The sequence below is a fragment of the Galleria mellonella genome, unplaced genomic scaffold (genome assembly GCF_026898425.1).
Source record: "Galleria mellonella isolate WM207_F2 unplaced genomic scaffold, CSIRO_AGI_GalMel_v1 utg264, whole genome shotgun sequence".
Taxonomy (NCBI): domain Eukaryota; kingdom Metazoa; phylum Arthropoda; class Insecta; order Lepidoptera; family Pyralidae; genus Galleria; species Galleria mellonella.
In genome coordinates this window covers 726,581-748,747 of record NW_026442060.1, presented here as the reverse complement: position 1 = coordinate 748,747, position 22,167 = coordinate 726,581, and the positions used below count along the sequence as shown (strand labels likewise).

Sequence of the window (22,167 nt, the reverse complement as noted above, 5' to 3'; positions counted from 1 at the left end):
GCTCGGATTAATTTGATTTGTTATCAGTAATTTTCCTATTATCAAATATTTGGTCAGAATTTAAACCGACGCACAAATATTTTTAACGGCTGAATTCAAACTTAAGAGAATAGACTGTGTCAGGATAGTACCTATACCACACGTGCAACAACACTTTCACGGGGGGAAAGGGATTGTTAGTAATGGAGACTGAGAATCCCATTGCTAGCAATATACCCAACCAGGTCGACCTCCTCGCGGTTCCCCCTGGAAGCTATCGTGCTTAATTCCTGATGAATTCATCATGATAGGCTAACTGGCCTGTTTTCATTCTTATCTATCACCCTTCACTGGTGCTTCGCCGGCGTATCCCGTTAGCGCAGGGTTACTATACCATTTTCACTCATCAAAAAAAAAACAACACTTTCACAGACAAATTCTCTTTCTTAATCTATGCTTTTATATAATCGTAGTAGTTTTAAATACCTACTGACGTTGCCAATATTAGTTTTAAAAGCCCTTTGCCAGGACAAAAAAAACTTTATATTAGAAACGCCTATAAAACTGGATTAGCAAATGGAGTATTAATGTAACTTTACATGTCTTAATTCTTTAGGAATTTTATCTTTCTCTTTAAAAAACAATAATTTACATTTTTAAAACTAATTATTCCATTTGTAAACATTCTAATTTTAAAATAAACCTACAAAAATGTAGCTGGTGCTAATAAATTCTTAAGGAGTATCGTAAACCGTAGTTTTCTTATGATTTACGACTTAATCGCCGATGGAACGTCCTGTTTATTGGCAATAGGAATTAATAGGACATAATAATGTAATAAGATCGTGGAATTCAGTGAACAGTCCGATACTATCGTGGTGCAATTTGGTATGAAGCAGGAAGTGGCTTGAACGGTGTGCCCGTGTGAGGCGTTTAAGTTAAGGGAATGAGTATTTGGAAAAGTATAGAACAGTTTCAAGTATCGTTACATTATAAAGTCAAACGATTAATTTGATGTTTTATTAGATCTACTTATCTAAAGTTCCTTAAAAGTTATAAAGACATTTATTTCATGGGATATGCACGAAATTGTATTTAAAAAAAAAACTAATATGTAACGTTTAAAAATTTGTACCTATAATGTCTACTATGCAAAGAACAGATTTTGATAATTTTGCGAACTTCTAAGCCTAAGAAATGAATTGCGCATTGAAGAAATACAAACTCGAACTATTTAAATTGTTGGTAAAGAAATATTTTTTGAAAAAGCATGCACAGCATCTTAGAACATACTTACCATCGAGTCGAACGCAAAATCATCTCGTAATAAAAAAAAACTCTAAATGTCATAATATTTATCAGACGACTTAAAAAAAAGGGATTTTCAATTCGGTTGTATTTTGTCCTTTTTAAATGTTTGTTACCTCATAACTATGTCAGTTCTAAATTGATTTAGAAAAATATTTTTTTATCTATTCAGATCTGTAAGTATATCGAATGGATTGGTTTTATAGAAATTTTAGTTAGTTTAGTTTTTAGATAAAATAACTGATTTTGTTTCTGTTTTTGTGGAACATAATCTTTAATTACTTATTTTAGACTTTATTGCACCAATAAAATATATTAAGGAATACAGTAAATAATTAGTATAAAATCATATAAAACACTGCCTTGTCGCTATGAAATATTCAGAAGTGTAATATTACATTTTAAAGTGACTTAATTATATTATTTGCCGGCTCTAAACAAACAATATTACACGTGAGAAACTCTACAGGTGTCGCTTACTGACAAATTCACGATCTCCACACACGCGGCCTACAATTGAATCACTTTCTGGAATCCGATCAATTAGGTTAATTCATTTCAATTCTTATAAATCAACAATTTGAAAAAAACAACAATCAACTAAAGTTCCTTATGAAATTTAAATAATACACAGTATAATTAATAATTTAAAATAGTGTTAATTAAAAAAACCTCGTCTTCAATTTTGGCTAAACCAGTTATTTTTATTTAAAAACTAAACTATTGAATCAATTTTGATAAAGTTTCTATTGTACCACACTGTAAGTATAGTATATATAAGTAATACAGGAGTATAACCTATTCATTGCAAAAATGCTCATCTAGTGCTAATCAATAATAAAAAGAAATATCAACTACACTAACAACATAATAAACACAGAAAAAATATAGACAAATTAAAAACCTCTATCTGTTTTCACTTAAAAATCACTTCACAGCCGCCTATATTTCTAAATTTTTTAAAATTACTAATTCCTTTTTATAGCATTAAATACTATTTTTTTTTTACAACAGTAATACTATTTTCAAAAGTTTAATTACTGGTAAAAAAATCTAAGTTATATAATTATTGTGTATCTATTTTATATGTATTTAAATAATAATAAAAGTAAAAATAAAAATGATCACATGATAAATACGATCAACAATACAGGTGTAAGACAAACCTATAAACACATTATGAGCAATAAAACTAAACATATCGTTTGTTTGTCCGTTCATCCCCTTATTTCCGCCCCTAAATGATCTCGTTACCGACCCTCAACAATCTAATCGGTTTGATTAATAAAAACGATAAGGCTACAGGATAAAACTGTAATATCTAAATAAGTTGAAATTATCATGACATTTATTATTGAGTAAAATGTGTTGTAATTAATTCAAACTGCCCAAAGATGACCCTAAACGTCATTCTGTCATATGAATTGAAATGTTTAAACTAACAGCTAGCAACAATTAGTATAGGCAAAAGAGAAATAGGCTTTTCACATTTTTTCCGAGATTTTTTTTTTATTTTTCTCTTCATAAGAACCTTTCTGTTCTTCAACAAGTATTTGAGAAAATATAAAATTAAGCGAACTAAACCAACCGTTTACGAATTTTGCGCTTAACACCCCTTTTAATTTTATTTATACAGATTTTATGTAATTAATAAATTATTAGTTAATGAATAATATTTTTTGTTATTTGGTCCCTACCTACAAAAAATTGCAATAGAAAACTATTTTTTAAGCAACTTCTAAAAAGTGTATTAATTAGACTACATTTTTTGCTACTATATTACGCGATTAGCTCAATAAGATTTCATAAAATTTGGCATAAGCATACTATTTGGGATAGATAAAACATAGGTTACTTTTTATCTCTATGATTCTTTTTTTATGCGACTTAAAATGGCAAACAAGCTGACGGCCCACCTGATGGAAAGTGGTAACCGTCGCCTATAGACATGAGCAGCACCATGGTCATAACAGACTATACTGTTTCGACCATCATACCTCCCATACGTTGCCATTCCTGAGAACTTAGGTGTTATTCCTCTATAACCTATAAATTCACTGCTATATCCCACCCTTCAAACCGAAACACAGTATTGCAAACACAACTGCTTCACGGTTGAAACACCAACGTGACAGGTGCATTCTATAATATATATTCCTTCACGCAAACGAAATCGCGGGTAAAAACTAGTAAAGTATAGAAATATTTCTACAAAGAATGCCTACACGCTTTTTAAAGAGTGTTAGCAACGTATCTGTGAGTTGTGATCTAAATTCTTTAAATGCTGTTTTATTTTATTTAGATTTCTATACTTGCATAACACATAGTTTAGTTATACGCATCTAAGATAAAGAGATAAAGTAAGATATAATGCGATAATACCACAGTCTAAAGAACTCTTTGCTGTCAGTAGTCCAACGAACATTTATAGACGCATTGTGATAATTCTTTCTAATATAACAGCTAATAATTATAAATGTGAAAATGAGTTCATTATCAAATAATATAGTATTTTTTTTTTTATATTAATGTTAGATGTATATTTTTTAGAACTTATATTCTTTATAACTTGTATCGATAACATTGGCTGTGTGGTCCCAGCATAGAATAGGCCACCCCATGAAAAACGCCGTCTCTGTCACCCGATAACAATCGATGTTTTCAATGTTACCTATCATCATCATCATCATATCAGCCTTTAACTGTCCACTGCTGAAAATAAGCCTCCCCTTGGGGGGTTTTGCCAGTAATTGCCACGCTTGGCAAGCAGGTTGGCAACAGCTTTCAGGTTTTAGAGATGTTTTAAGAGGGACGCTGCTGCCCATTCCTCAACTATTGAGTTTCCTTAGTAACCTCTTATGGTTTTGGCCCTTTAGTCTATGTTCCACTATATTTAGCAATGATTGATAAATAGGTTGAAGTGGTGATAAATCACCCACCAAGTAGCGTATGCTAACGTCTTCGGTGATGAATGTATTTGTTAGTGGTATTTGTAATGAGTGCGGTGGAAGCACGCGTTACACAATGATGTGGTAATACATGGAAGTGGATTTTACTAGCGGCGGATTACAGGCCCAGCTCAGTTCGCACGTAAAGTTACCCATTCAATGGCGACTTTGCGACTGACAATTGCGTTTAATTAAACGCAATCGCCTAGATTTGAAAATTATAACGACTTTCCTCCCATGAAGTGTATACGTGCGTGTTATATTAGAATTCTCATAACATAACATGGTTTCTTCAAAATCTAAAACATATACTAGTACGTGAATCCCTGTTGTTAACCTTAGACTTAGGTAATTGTTTACTACCGAACAAACCATATTGTTATTTACCACTGTTGAGGTATAAAAAACATAAAATAAACAAGAAAAAGATAAAAGTAGTGTTAATTGAGTAGTTAAAGAGGTTTCTTCAGGGTCGGCAACGCACGCGTAATACCTCTGGTATTGCAGGTGTTCATAGGCTACGGTAACCGCTTACCATCAGGTGGGCCGTATGCTTGTTTGCCACCTCAGTGGTATAAAAAAAAATTGACGCGGAATATAATTAAATTTACTTTTAAACATCCAACTACCTATTCCCTTTTAAAGTATGTAGTACTTCAACTAATACTTACCTATATCTCATTATACCTAAGGATAATTTTTAATCATATTTTGATAATCAGCTTTTGAATTAGCCTTTGAATTAGCCTTTGAAATCTATTGTAGAAGACAGGAATTTAAAAATGTCAGCTGTTAATATCTGAAAAATATTTACCTTTACCTAAGTAGCTACTACCTACTTTTTAAATCGCTGTTAATAAATTAAGTAATTATAATCATAATTACTTAATTTATTACGTACTCTCAAATATATATTGTACTTAATTATTAATTTAAATGTTCGGATGTCGTACCGTGAATAGCAAGTTTTACATCGTCAATATCTTGGCTCAACTTGAAATTGCGCGCTAACCCGTTAGCACACTTCCTACTAACATTTAATACAAACAGTAATCAACCGTATTGAAACCGTATGACAGTGTATTATAGAGTATATATTGCTTTAATATTAAGTACCATTACTTGGCGTCATCTCGGTCCATACTATGGTCCACTTTCAATCATTATACAATGACAATATTTGTCCTATGTAGAACTTATATTAACTTCGTTCAGATAACGTAATCTAAAATGATATAGTCAGCTATGCCTTATTTTATAAATATAACAAATAATATGCTTGTTGCAAAACCAACGCGTTGGTAAATATGTTCTAAACTTATATTAAACGATATTTTCATAGTTGTATCATCACCATTATTAGTATTAGAGACTAGCGTCCCCATTACCACAGATAATGTAATACAAGTACATGCCTTTAGTTAACGCAAAATTTGTAGCACTGTTATTATTATAGATTATTTGTATTTATTTTATAGATCACATTTCAAGCAAATAAATTATTATTCTAAATACTATTCTCTCAGTAAAAAATAAATTACTATTCTCTCAGTTCGGTACTACTTTATTAACTAGAGGGGTTTTTTTCAATAGGTGAAAATGGTATGGTAACCCCGCCTGGACTATTGGTACTCGTATATGCTGGCAGGGTATTTTTTTAATGAATGGTAATGAAATTTTATCCAATGAGTAAAGAAAGGTGAAGATGAAATAAGATCAATTGGCCCATATCGACAAATTAAAATTATATCCCGTAAGTAAAGACAGGATAAGATGAAAATAAATCAGTTGGCCCATAGTGACAAATCAAAATGGTATCTAGTAAGTAAATATAGGTAAGGATGAATTAGATCAGCTGTCCCAGAGTGACAAATTGAAATGGTATCCAGTGAGTAAAAATAGGCGAGGATGAAATTAGATCAGTTGGCCACTGGCGACAAACATACATGGTAACCAGTGAGTAAAGATAGGTGAGGATGAAATTAGATCAGTTGGCCACTGGCGACAAACATACATGGTAACCAGTGAGTAAAGATAGGTGAGGATGAAATTAGATCAGTTGGCCACTGGCGACAAACATACATGGTAACCAGTGAGTAAAGATAGGTGAGGATGAAATTAGATCAGTTGGCCACTGGCGACAAACATACATGGTAACCAGTGAGTAAAGATAGGTGAGGATGAAATTAGATCAGTTGGCCACTGGCGACAAACATACATGGTAACCAGTGTGTAAAGATAGGTGAGGATGAAATTGGATCAGTCGGCCCATGGCGACCAACAGAAATGATATCCAGTGAGTAAAGATAGATGAGGATTAAATTAGACCAGTTGGCGACAAACTCTCTAGATATTAACCACAATAGTTTCGATTCCAGGGTATATTACTAATAATGGGACCTCTAGTACTAACAAAGCCTGCTCCACAAACTCCCCCTAATTATAAATTGGAACGTGGAAAGAAAATATATTTAGGTCATTATAATGAAGTCGAAAAAGATCAAACACATGACGAAAGTACCAGAGATGGTTGCATAAACTACAAGTATCTGAATAATCTAATTGATAAATAATACATAATAATAATAAATGTTTTTACCTTTCTATTCATCAACATTCATACAAATCGAGTATCAATCAATTTAATCAGATACTCCAACGACTAGTTACTATAATAACGGATTAGCTAAGATAAATTATATTCATGTTTCGTTTCGAAACAATCAGTTCTAGAAACTGACCGGCTTAATTGATTCTCAATAAAATTTGTTGTCGTTTAAATTCTAATATTCAGCATGTTTTATTAAATTGTGCTTTCTTTATTTCCAAGCTACGAACACGTCTATAATTTGTTTTGTCACTCCTCTTTGTACTACAAGTACTGAATATTAAGTATTTATCTTCTACCGCCCGTAGGAAAGATTGCAAAAGATTACGCGTACACCTACAGAGGTATTTTCTCTTGCGAATTTTACTATAATTTATCTTACTTAATACTGTGTCCTCTATAATCTCCTGCTATGCTTATTACAAGAATATCAACAACGTTTGCGAAATAGCATTCTTATTATGTCTGTTTTCTTTTTTATAGTAGATTTTATTTTTTATTTTTATAATAGATATGTTGGAGGTGTTTTTTGTGTCTATGTGAAGCGATATCTTTATCATTTCTATACCAATTATAATGATTATGATTATTCATAAATTGACTTTACAGCATTTACTGTCATATTTTTCCAACAAATTGCTATCAAGCTTGCTCACATTTTTCTCTGAGACCTTCGATATTTCATCAGTCAGGCATTATTACAAATTTTCAAATGTATATAGTTATCACTACTCTTGATTGTAATTAAAAGATAGTTATTACTTGACAAATTATTAAGCAAACATAATTTCCAATATACTTGTATTACGTCTTTTCATGTTATAATTAAAATTTAGCGCAATTACCCTTGAACTAACTATGCAAGTGCCATAAACATGTGCCTTTTGAATTTTAACACTCCTCTTACTTTAGCCAAGTTATTACCATTGCACACTACGTGGTTCCAATCTTTCGTCACACAATGATTTAGCAAGAGTTTTAAATGATTAATGGGAATGCATGTGTCTCTAGTGCACTTGGAGAATTACCACAATCAATGACAATTACACTTAGTAATACTACGCAATTAATATTTCACCGGACCACCGAAGTATCAATGAATCTTGTGCTGACCTTGTAAAAATGGACCCAATAGAATCAGATCAACTCGCTAACATACTTAGAAACTATAATGGTTAATTTACGGTAGATCAATCATAATAGACCAACTGATCTGACTTCATCCTCATCTATAATTTCTCACTGAATCTCGTCAGTGTAAACCAGCGCAAGCAAGATTGTCGTTTCATTTGCATCCAAAAATATCTTGGATAAAAAAAATATTTACTAGTTTTCTAGGTATTACTGGGTATGGAGACGTCACACAAAAGTTCTCATTCAGAAATGATAACACATAAATGGCACCATGGGTGTCATGGTATATTTTGTAATGTCCATCGTACTATTTATGTCTATAAGCTACGGTTATCACTTTCTATCAGGTGAACTACATGTTTATCATTCTAGGAATCTAAAAAAATTCTGTGTACTACCATTGTCACGTAATTGAGAATGTACTCGTTTCAATCATATTTCCTGTTAACTGATTGGACAAAATCTGAAAACAAAGAACTATTTCACCTAACTATTTCACCCAATTTAATAAATACCAGCGACCCAGTTAAAACAATGCGAATGTATCCGACAGCAAACAACAATTATAATCGCGCAAAGAATTGTGCAATGTGAGTAACATTACTGGGTAATGACTTGCAAGTAAGTTTTTTTTTACATTTACACATTGACACCCGTTAGCGTTGTGACACAAAAACGGTGATTAGCAATCGATACGCGGTTAAGTATTTATTAATTATCGCCCGTTGCCCGCGACTTTACACGTGTGGTGCAAAAATCCTTACTTAACGGATGATTACGTTAAAAAACAAAGCTATATTCCGAAATTCAGCTTTCTAGACGTATCGTATTATATTATAAAACCTTTATTGTACGTACTTTATATTCGACACATTCAAATGATTTAATATATTTTGGCGAACTTATGTCATAGAGGGATCTTTTACAGTCAACCTTTGAGAAGTATACTTTGTTATGTCCATGGTACTGCTCATGTCTATAGGCGACAGTTACCACTTTCCATCAGATAGGCCGTCAGCTTGTTTGCCATTCTAAGTCGTATAAAAAAAATCTGAAAGAAAATTATAAAATGTCTGTCTATCGCAAAAATTATGTAAAAAAACAAACTTACTTTCACATTTATAATTAGCAAAGATTTGAAAGGGTGGTTTATTGTTACTTCTTATCTCCTTATCAGTTAAACCTATTGTCATATTTAATCATATAGGATTTTGGGATTAATGAGACAATCGGCTACTTTTAATCTCCCCGAATAAGTGTATTCCAGTCACGTGGATGTGACGACGTCGTCGAGAAAAAATAGTCGTCGAATACTTTATCAATGAAATGTCGCAAGTTGAGTGGACACTCTTTACATAATACTCAAAAGACAAATTACCTATGTTACACTATTAGATAAGAATGTATATTACTTCAATCTACAAATATAAGTATTATTTAAAAAACACAAGCACGACAACATTAGCATACACTATCCAAAGAATTCAAAATGAATTTTCTAATTATAGTACCACGATGATCGCTGTTAGGTAAAGGATGTATTTACCGGATCTTTGTTTTCACTCTCGTTTTGTGCAAGTACATTATGATAATTATAAAATTACTAATTTTGAACCGTATTTAGATTGTCCGCGTAACCGCGACATGTAGATTGATCAGGATTGGTAGTACCCGTCCTTCTTTGTCCAAAATAGTATGTGAAATGCTCTACTTATTGTCAAAACACAAGTGTCCAATTACTTTTAAAGAGTCTACGAATCTCTTATGTGAAAGAAGTTCATCATCATCGTCATCATCATCATCTGTATCGTTGCTTTATTGATATTATAGTATATAATTGTATACGTATGTACATTAATATTTGCATGTATGTTTTTTAAATGTATATTTGTATACATATATGTAGACAGTAATATTTGTTTAATATATTTGTGTAGTGTATATTTATATAATCATAATAAGCAGTAATTCTCTATTGTAGGTATGTGTTAAATAAATTGTAAGTCAATATGGATACGTCTGTTGAATTACAAAAATGTTCAATTTTTCACAGCATAATTACATTTATATTTTGCCAAAGGTTGACTGGAAAAGCATTAATACAAAAAAAAAATTTTGTTATATGGTTAATAAAGAATAAATAAATAAAATAAAAAAATACATGTATTCTTATATACCATATTTTATGATGGCAGGTTGAGACGTTATTACGCTAAGAGATAAAAAACAAACTTAATTTTACGGATATTTTAATAGTGATAATGGAATGGTAGCCCCGCCAGCACTTTACAGCGGTTTACGCTTGCGAGGCATCAGTAAGGGATGATAAGTGAATATGAAAGGGCAGATTAGTTAGCCTGTCGTGATAAACATACCTGGTATTTAACACTATGGTTTCCATGGCGGGGGAGGGAGAGTGGGGTATGTGGAGGTCGACTTGACAGAATAAATTGTTGGCAAATGCGACTGGTAGTGCGTATTACTAAAAATCCCTTTCTTCTTTTACGGTCAAGTTAGGTGTAATAACAATACTTTTAACCAAGAGAGAGTTGTCCTAATAATCAGATATAGATGCCAAGATGTAATTCTAAACGTTTAGATTTTTAAGATCAAAAATACAAAATCTAAGAATACTGACAGAAGTAGAAATCTTAAGGTTGTTGCTGCAAAACCACAATCTCTTGAATTTTAAATTAATTATTTATCTAGCATAAAAATTTAAAATTACAATTTAAATTATTTAATAATAATCTAAAATTACTAAATATTGTAACTTGCCCTATTTATGAAATATTATTTCAAATCTTTTATTGCCATTTCCAACATGATCACATTTTACAAACCATAAGATGGATCGTCACGTCGCATCGTCATAATTTAGCACATTAACATTTCGAGCTGTTTAAAAAAATCCGTTATACTTTCTCAGATTTCATGAAATTGTCGAATTACATTTCATTCGAAGACATAATAAAATTGCGTAACATGAGGCGAATACCGTTCGATATATATTTTTGCCTTGATCTTTAAATAACTATCACTCAATTTCATTAGACAACAAAACTACATTCAGAGGATATCCTACAATGTTACGACACTATTGCCTTGTAAAGATATTAACATACGAATACATTTACTTTTATACAACTTTTTTTTTCTTTTTAAATAGTTACATACGGTTATATGTACCTAGTTTTAATACAGTCCTATCTGTACACAATGCAACTTCATACATAATTATTGTCATAAACTATTTCTGAAAACCATACTGATTGCCATGTGGTCTCGGCATAGAATAGGTCACCCCTTCCTTCCCAGTGAGTGTCGTAAGAGGCGACTAAGGAATAGCAACGAATGGGCAGTAGCGTCCTTCTTAAAATACTTCTAAACCCTAACTGCGGTTGCCAATCCACTTGCCAAGCATGGCAACTACTTGCAAAACCCCCAAGGGAAGGCTTATGTTCAGTAGTGGACAGTTAAAAGCTGAAATGTTGACGATGATGCTGATGATTTCTGAAAACACGCTTAAACGCTTGCACTGTGTTTGAAATTATTTTATATTAAATTGAAAACTATCTATTAGAGTAATGAAAAACACAGCAGTAAAAAAGCAGTTTCATGTAAAAATCTTTACTATAGTCATCCAGACTAAGTTCAGTTACGCCACGAAAAAAGTACTTCTTATTATTTATACCACTTCAGTGGGAAACCTATTCCTCCCTGCTTCTACTTCTGGTGTTCTATCCACAGTATGTCAGCTTCTCTCAACATCTTCACTCTGACCTGCTATGATATCTCTTTCCTTGTAAAACCTATTCGGTATTAACTTTCTACCAACAATTATCTAGCATTTGGCAAGTATGTCAACAAACAAGGATAACTAATTTGCTCATTCTTCTCCACACAATTCAATCCCTAGCCATATTCTTGATATCCCTATACGATATGACACCTAACCTTTTCTTTATTTGTTCCATGTAGCTAATTATTCCTTGGTCATCTCCTTCTTATTTTTTTTATACAACTTAGAATGGCAAACAAGCTGACGGCCCACCTGATGCAAGACATTAGCAGTACCATGGAAATAACAGAGTATATTGCTTCCATACTACGCCCATGATACCCCCCATGTGTTGCCATTCCTGAGGACTCAAGTGTTATTCCTCTGTACCCGCTAAATTCACGCCATATCCCACCCTTCAAACCGAAACACAGTCATGCAAACACAACTGCTTCACGGTTGAAACACGAATGGGACAGAGGTAGGTACCCAAGCAATCGACTTTTGTTCAAAGTCTCCTTCTGGTAATTTTGCCTTCTATCTTTTCTTCTAAGATGTAGTTTATGTCATTGCCTTAAAAAACTTATATTTTAAAACAGTTGTAATGCTTTATGTAGAATTTCTTTCATTCTATTCAGACCTATATTCAACTGTGAGATAATTTGCCTAGACTGCAATAAGAAACGTTGTTTATCTACTCGCATTCATCGGTATTAACAGAATGTTACTTGCAATTAATAGCATACCATATTATAACATTACAAGTAACTATATACGACACACGGAAGTCGCTACCATTGCCTGATTGGAAGGAAGCTCCGTTTAACAAACCAGTTCATACCACACTTTCTTGTGAAACAATTTCTTTTTAATTTTATAATCACTTCATGCTTTTAAACTTTGCAAGTGTACAAGAATTGTAATTACCTTTTTACTTAATTAAAATGGTTAAAGTGATAACAAAGAATGCTAAAAATATCTCAAATATTGAACGATCAAAATATTTGAAATATGGTATATATATATATATATATAGTGCAACTTCAATTCGTGCGATAGTCGTTGATTTTCGCTCAAAAAAAAAATAGTAACAGAATTATTATATTAAATACACAAGTACACATTTATCAGAAAAACGCATTCTTTATAATTTTATTATATTATTATATGGCTGTGTTTCAGTTTGAAGAGTGGGATATGGTAATGAAATTATAGGATACAGAGGCATAACACCTTAGTTCCAGGAGAAAAGGGATTGTTAGTAATGGAGTCTAATGAACCCATTGTTAGCAATACACTCTATCAGGTCGACCTCCACGTGGTTCCCCCTGGAAACCATCGTGAATAATTCTTGTTGAATTCGCCACAATGGGCTAACTGACCTGCTTCATCCTCATCTATCATCCTTCACTGGTGCCCCGTCGGTGTATACCGATAGCGCGGGCGGGGTTACCATTCCATTATCACCCATTAAAAAAAAACACCTTAGTTCTAAGTGAGTGTCCTAATAACCCCGTCAGTTAGAAACCGATTTAGTAAATTCTTATTTATCTAATAGGATATACTTCCAAATTGATCCCAATTAGAAATTTTATCAAAGTTAATTTTGTAGTTTGGGTTATAAAAATAATAACTGACTACAATCGTGGTTTTGCTACGAATAAAGTCGTTTTTTGGCGGAGATAAATATAATTGTTATTTATTCAAATATTTTATGCCATCCATAAAGCGTTGTCATATCGCAAATCTGATGAAAACCTTGTCTGATTATACCACAATTCAGAACTTCCTTAATCTAAATGTGGGAAAAACAAGAAGTGAATAAGTATAAACCTAAAGTCGCAAATACATAATTAAATGTAGATGTCATTTTATTTTCACCCTACATAATGTATTTAAAAATAAATTAACTCGTTATGAGTTAATTTACATGTTTTTTTACATAATGGCTGAAATTATAATCATACTATCATTAAATACTTCAGCCATTATTTTTCATTATCAATTCAGATTAAGTAGCATTTTATCTCTCGTCACAAAAATAGATGAAACTGTTATAAGCTACCTGTATTCATTGTAAATCCACTCATTTGTATTTCATTAAAATCTTGGCAAGATATCTTATGTGAATACTTCATCTAGTAGTGCTGAAGGATCATTCGATACTATGTACAAACATATCATACAAGTAAAATCTATTTCAAAAGAATAGTAAAAAAAAGTGATCCAGTTTTTTTTTAAATCATTTTTTTATGCTACCTAGACTAACAAACAAGCTGACGGCCCACTTGATGGAAAGAGGTAACCGTCGCCTATAAACATAAGCAGTACTATGGACATAATAGAGTATACTGTTTCGCCCATGATACCCCCCATGTGTTGCCATTCCTGGGGATTTAGGTGTTATTACTCTGTACCCTGTAAATTCACTGCCATATTCCACCCTTCAAACCGAAACACAGACATGCAAACACAACTGTTTCACGGTAAAAACATGAATGGAACAGAAGTGCCCAAGCAAACGACTTTTGTACAAAGTCTCCCTTTGGTAAAGAAATACTCTCTAAACAGTAACAAATTAATAGATTTTAAAATTGTATTGTATTGTAAAATCTTTATTATACATTATTTATATTGGACACATTAAAAGATTTAAGTGTATTGTATACAGAATTATACTACTATTGTACATTATATACTTTTATAGTCAATTATTCATTTATAACAGAATTTAATGAAATTGCTATTACATTAAGTTCTGTAGAAACAAACTATAGCGTCGCGATTCAACAATGTTTCTTTCCCATCCCTATCAGTGAATACAAATAATAATTACCTTCGTAAAAAGCTACATGGTCCAGTGGTATATTACTTCGACTTATACACCTCAAGGTCGTAAAATGAATATGACCGATATTAAAAAAGTTCGTGTATTAATTTTAATTTCCGACTAACTCTCCAGTAATGGTAACCACTTATAATAAAAGTACTTAATTCGAGTGACGGCGGTTGGCTCGTCTCCTGCCCAATTGAACCTTACCTTATTAAAATTCAATCTAAGATATCTTCTCTAATGAGAAATCAGTCGACGTACGTCCATAGGTACATCCGAGAAAACCAAGACGAAAGTCAATTTGGTACAATAGGTTTTCTAAATTGTCCCAAAAAATACAACCGGAACTTTATTTTCGCTAACTAATCTCACAATATTCAAGACACGTTCATTGTTCATAAATCACAAGAAGATTCCACCAATCCCTGCCTTATATGCTTCTAATTCTACACATTACCAGAAGGAGACTTTGTACAAAAGTCGATTGCTTGGGTACCTCTGTCTTATTCGTGTTTCAACCGTGAAGCAGTTGTATTTGCATGGCTGTGTTTCGGTTTGAAGGGTGGGATATGGCGTGAATTTACAGGGTACAGAGGAATAACACCTGAGTCCTCAGGAAAGGCAACGCATGGGGGGTATCATGGGCGAAACAGTATACTCTGTTATGTCCATGGTACTGCTCATGTCTATAGGCAATGGTTACCATTTTCCATCAGGTGGGCCATCAGCTTGTTTGCCATTCTAAGTTGTATAAAAAAAAACATACATAATAATACATGAGATCATCAATGCAGAAAATACCACCACCATATCTGATCATGTAATGCACCAATTACTATACGCTTTAAATGAGCAATCGAGATTGCGAAATGTTATGTTCTTGTGCAATTGCTATCACAATTATCCGATCAAGTTTTATGAGGCGTGCTGTGAAATCCCAAATTGTTATAAAGTTATGTAGGTTGATGATTATAATACTGTAACACGTATCCTTGAATACCTACTCGTGTTTCCAAATATATTTGTTTTTTTCTTATAACTATTGTATTTTTATATCTACAAATTAGAACTAACTATACATTGTATGTATAGTTAGTCCTAAATTATCTTCAGTACAATCATCAAAGTATTTGTTAATTTTTGAATTATCAGATAATATTCTTTATCGACTAATAGAAATTATAATAATCTAAATAAAAGGTATAGTTTTTTTTTTATGTTACTATTGTTAATTAAATGTATCTAATCTGTATTCTCCTAATATCAATTCGCCAATCCATATAAAACTTTTTCTACCAATGTGCTAAGTCAACATAACATAAATTATGAAATCACTACTTGTTAGAAACGGTGATGTTAAATTATGAAACTGCAAACTACTACTAAACTACTTGTATCATTTCAGAAAGTTTTGTAGCGTCTATAATGCATTTATATGTACATAATGCATGTTTTTATCTATGAGCGAATTTATTTTGATCTTAATTTTAACTTTCGAAAGTAATTTTATTGTTTTATTTGCCATCACTCATCTCATGTGTGTGCTTATTATCGTGTTATATAATTTGGTGCTACACTTTCCTTTTACATTTTTTGTGGATGTGTGCTTAGTTTCTGTTTCAATGATGGATATAATGAAATAATAAATATAGGTACAAACATTTGAACAATTTTATTTATCAGCCTCAACTCAAAGTACCATTTTGTACTTCGATAAGTTATAATACATAAAAAAAAAAACAAGCAATTATATAAGCTAAACAAGTAACAACATATTTATATCTACAATTGGACAGACCGACCGCGCATCGTTAATCAATGCTATGCGGACAACAATTTGAGCTCGTGTAGGAACCGATCGTGAACCTACTACCGGCCCATCAGTACCACCGTGGTAACATCACAACCTTACACGTGAGCGATCAGCACCGATGCAGTCAAGTTGCAAATACATACACTACAAATACTAAATAAAAGATCACATTTTTTCTTAGCCTATAAGGTACTGGTGTGAGCGAAGGTACCGACGGCGCTTAGTGCCAACCGTGGTGTTCCTCCTCTTTCTTAATGTAAACGGGTACGTGCACCTTCACGGGGTAAGGTACCTCTTTAACGAGGGGTACAGGCACCTCCTTGTATACTGGGTAAGGCTTGTCAATGGGTACCTTGACTTCATAAGGCACCTTCTTCTCAACGGTGTAGGGAATCTTCTTGTACACATCATAAGGCTTGGGAACTGGTACCTTAACTGGCACTGGGTAAGGTTTCTCGACCTCAACCTTGTAAGGCTTGTCGACTGGGACCTTGACTTCGTACGGCACAGGCCTGTGGACTGTTACTGGGTAAGGTTTCTCCACTGGCACTGGGTAAGGCTTGGGCACGTACACATTGTAAGGCTTGTCGACGGGTACTTTCACTTCATAAGGTACCTTCTTAATGACCTCATAAGGCTGGGGTACTTTGACTTCGTACTTGACTGGGTACGGCACCTTTTTCTCAACAGTGTAAGGCTGTGGGTAGGGCACTTTGACTTCATAAGGGATCTTTTTCTCAACGGTGTAGGGAGTGGGCACTTTCACTTTAACTTCAAATGGCTTGTCAACTGGAACCTTGACTTCATAGGGAACTTTCTTCTCTACAGTGTAAGGCTCAGGCACATAGACCGGGTATTTAACGTACTCCTTAACAGTGACGGGGACCTTCTTCTCAACGGTGTAGGGCTGGGGCACGGGCACTTTGACTTCATAGGGCACTTTCTTCTCAACGGTGTAGGGGACGTGTTTCTCTACAGTGTATGGCACGGGGACTTTCTTGACGACTTCGATGGTCTTGACGTGTTCATGGCCATGTTCACCGTAGTCGCCGCCGCCGCCGCTGGAGATAGGCTTCCAGTCGCCTCCGCTGGAGTAACCACCACCACCTCCGAGGCTCAAGGATTCATGGCCACCGAAATCGTGTCCGCCTTCCTGGCCACCTAGACTGTAACCTTCAGAGCCACCAAAGCTGTGTCCCTCAGAAACTGAGTATCCGTGGCCCTCATCCCCTCCTCCGATGCTGCCGCCGCCATAAGAACCGATGTCATAGATTCCCCGTTTGTCCTGCTTCTTACTGTCTTCAGCTGCCGCTTTTTTAGGTGCACCTTTCTCCTCACTGGCAAAGGCCACCACGGCCAACGATGCTACTAAAACAACCTGCGAACAAAACATAGAATTCATTAAGGACAAGTAAATGTCACGTTTACGTTAAATTTAACATGTAACGAGTTCGATCTACTAGACTATAACGAGTCTAGAATATTAAGTGTACACTTTCCCAAGCTTGGGAGCAACAAACAAATTAGAGAAGCTTGTATCTCCGCGTTTCATTGTTCACCGTAATAGCAAAGTAACGTGTTTTCCGCTATTATTAACATTACAAGAAGTTTTCACTATTATTTTATAATTATAAGCGTCTATTAAAAGTCTCGTAATTAGCAGACCAAAAGGAAGATGGTTGTATTCTTTAACTAAAAAATCTAAATAATATTTAAATGAAAACTGCTTTAAAAGTATATAACTTTTAAAGGCAAAGTATTGATATTTCATAATTATTATTCCATTTGGTACAAAATACTAGATATCTGGTTATGTAATGAGATATGATCAGAACATGACGGACAGGAAATCAAGTAGTACTTTCTGTTCCACTTATTTTATCGAAATACGTATCTCGGAGTGTTTCAATATAAATCTATAAACAATGATAATACTAAACTACTTTTACTTTTATTTATATAATTGGGAAACGCCAAGTAAGTTCACGCCCCATCAGATAAAGTGGGTGGCTAATAAATATTAATGACACCATAGACAGAGTACCATGTTATTTATTCTATCTCTGACAAATATATTGCTAATACTGAATATTTAATATTAAACCTCGTAATGTCAGAGATAACTCTATCCATTGACTATTTTAACCAAAAAATATAATCAACAGGGTTATAATTTAAATTATATAAAACGTTAATCTCTAAAATAAACTCCTTACTACTAAATATCGTAAATGTGAAAGTTTGTTTTTCTCTCATGGCGCCATAATGACTTAACCGGTGATTAAAAATTTAGCATACATATAATATTTGATATGAAGACATAAGTTACTTTTCGCCCCGGTCAATCAATATATCCCGGTCACGCAAACAAAGTTATGGAAAGTCAATAATAAACTAATAAACTTTTACCATACTATGTACTTAATTGTTACATGTTTCCCATACAAGGACTACAACTTCAGCTATACAACCACAATCTCTAATAGGCGCATTAAAGTCTATTGTCCATGTATTAAACAATTGACCATTTTTAGAATAAATTACCCGTTGTTGCGTCCATGTACAGAGAGACGCAGGTACAATTACTTAACCCAGATTTGGAAATCATGGGATTGTCTCGAAAACTCATTGAGATATAGTATGGAGCTATAATCTGAATGTTCAACAGCCCATATTTAATTACGAAACTATAGTAGTAGCTAGTGAAAGTTGTATGGTATGTATGGTGGATTAAAGCACTACCTTGAAGTTAACACGGCTCGTCGAACATTTACCACATAGAGGTAATATGTATATCCACACTAATATTATAAATGCTAAAATAACTCTGCTTTTTGCCTGTATGTATGTGACCTTTTCACGCATAAACCACTGAACCAATTTTGATGAATTTTTCTATAGAAATAGATTGTACCTTGGAGAAGGATATAGGCTACTTTTATCCCAGTTACTGAATATATCTCGGTCACGTGAACGTATTTTATTTTAAGATTAAAATTTCCAAATTCAAATTCCCTTATAAAATGCTCTTATATTCTTTAGTTTTTAGTTTACAACCAAAAGTATTAACACATTATTACCCTAAATAAATTTAATCTACAGCTTACTAATGAGTAAACCTTTTATTTTTATGAATATAATAATAAATATCAAAATAAGTATTAATTAAAATGTAGCGTTATATATATACATATATACAAAGTAGGTTTTAGTTGTGAAAACACAACAAATAGTCAGAATCGTTTTCACAGTGACCTCTTCGATATTAATACCTTACTGTTCCAAATTTTGTAAGCTTAGATGATGGAATCAATGTTATGGCTGTTTTATAATTAAAGTTATGTATTTCTATTTTACAAAAATAAACATGTTAATTAATTTATTGTTTTTAAACAAACTAATATATAAAGAGGAAAGATTTGATTTTTTTTATTTGTAATAGATAAACTAAAAATACATAACCGGTTTTGAAAATTGTTTCCAAAATTATAAAATATTTTAATAACTAATATGCATTATATTTCAATAAAAAAACCTACACAATAATTTTTAGACTGAACAATTTCAAAAAGATTTATGAATGAAAAATATTATTATTTATTTCCTTGTTTTAATGCTTTCTAATTGCCGTTAGAAACCTACAAAAATATAAACTCTTTTCACAAATAGATCCGGTTCAATCCAATATTTTGTATTCATCTCGTGGAGCTTATGGTGATCGAGTTTAGGAGATGCATACACAAATAGATGTATTGAGTTAAAAATAAGTCATTTAAATTCATATAACTTTTCCTGTGTATGCTATTTTTCGTTATTTTTAAGCGACTTCCAAAAGTTTTCAATTCATACATTTTTGAAATGATTGAGTGTGTCCCCGTGCTGTTTCCATTTCGATTTTATGACGATTAAAGCTACCGTTTTTCTTTACGGAGCAAATAATAGTTTTTGCAAAACTAAATCCTATATGCAAATTTTTCGTACAAAATTTTCTACAAAATATCTCCTACTATACCAGTATGTGCGTTTACAATTGAAATCGTTTTTTTTTTTTTGCTACTTAATAAATAATTGATACAACAAGCAATATGCTTGTTGTATCAATTATTCTAATGGCATCTTTTAGTTTTACGGAAGTTATATTAAAACCGATTAATATGCAAAAACGAATTACTACTTGAATAAATCTTGAAAATGTATATGGTTTATATAAATAATTATATTTTATAATTGGACATTATAATAAATTATCAATTGAAATTAATTTATGTATAATTTCTGTATCTAAATATTGCTACCAGTTGATGTATTCTGTAAGTTTGTAAGCATCTATCGTAACTGAAACATAGTAGTTTATCTAAAAAAAATTTTTTGACATCGAATTTTTTGCTTTTGCAAACGTTAAATTAAAAAATTTTCGTAGTCAATTCCATATTTATATTAAAAAAGTTGTCACAAATACCATCAACAAGTGTAGTGTACATCAAAGCTAACTGGTAAACACGAATACGCATACTTGGAACTAATTACTGCGAGTCAATCGACTAATGTCATAATCGATGAGCACATATTATATACCATGACTTAACACGTTCATTAATCAACTATAATATACATAAATTGCATTTACATCTTATTATTTATATTTTGTTTAATTTAATGTAACAAATTATACTCTAAATGATAGCATTAAATAATATGCTATTTTTGCAAAAAAAAAAATGTAATAAAAAATTAAAGATTTTATCTCACTAAAAATATATAGGCACGTCAATTATATTATTAGTATTGTTATATAAATATAAAATAATACTACTTGAATACTTGTACCTAAATATTGATATGTCATTGCAAATTTTGTTACCGTACATATATATAATATACAAGTATCTATCAAATTAATAGATTTATTTAGAACTAGATTATAAATCATGTTATCTAATCGAAGCTAATATCATTTTTAAATATTACTTCTTTAGAAACAAGCAGTAACGTAGTACAATGAACTGTGATAATTCTATCCACCTACGCACTACAATTTCCGGCTAAATGTCTATAATTTTCGAAACTTTCTCATTTGTACTTGAAAAGAAAGTGAATAGAAAATTGCACTCAGAGCCTGTTTTACTAAGAAAATTAGATGTTTACTTGTCAACATAAGTATGCACTTAGTAAACTCTATTTAGTACCCATTATGTCATAAGAACATTTATTGTAAAAAAAACAAAGAATAGAAAAAAAAGCTAGAAGCATTACACTGATTGTGAATTATTTTTATGTTGTTGTTAAAATCTAAACTTAATAAATGAAATTAAACTTTTTATGACTCCTCGAATAAATTAAATTAGACTCTTTTTACTCCTTATAACGTAAACGGGAATGCACTTCCTAAAAAAAAACCGATTGTCGTTCGAAATTCAAAAATGGCGCGCTCTAAATAAATTTTCACTTTTTGGCACAACACTTCCACTTCACTTGGTTATTTTAACTCACCAAGAGCTTCATGTTGCTGTGTGTCTCCGTCAAACGCCGAAGACTGGTTGTGTGTGGAGTCCATGTAACCATCAGGTTATATACCGTCCCTCCCACTGTGCGAACGGCGCCAAGATACAGCCAAAGAAGGGTGAACGTTTGGATTCAATAATGACATGTATTAATTGTAAACTTGCATCTGTGATTGCAGTCCGTTCTGAAACTGGATCGATCTTCACATGGATATCACCTCGTTACCTACATACGTCATAAAAATGGGGTATTTCTTACGCC

At 32.5% G+C, this 22,167-nt stretch overlaps 1 protein-coding gene across 1 annotated transcript; it reads right to left on the bottom strand.

Annotated features, from left to right (window-relative positions):
• Nucleotides 1-16,248: 16,248 nt before the first annotated feature.
• Nucleotides 16,249-21,967, bottom strand: LOC116413247 (uncharacterized). Its single transcript, XM_052895083.1, has 2 exons — nucleotides 21,895-21,967; nucleotides 16,249-17,782 (listed from the first exon to the last, which is right to left on the bottom strand). The coding sequence occupies exons 1-2, from the start codon at nucleotides 21,964-21,966 to the stop codon at nucleotides 16,625-16,627; spliced, it is 1,230 nt and encodes a 409-aa protein (XP_052751043.1). The 5' UTR covers nucleotide 21,967; the 3' UTR covers nucleotides 16,249-16,624.
• Nucleotides 21,968-22,167: the final 200 nt, after the last annotated feature.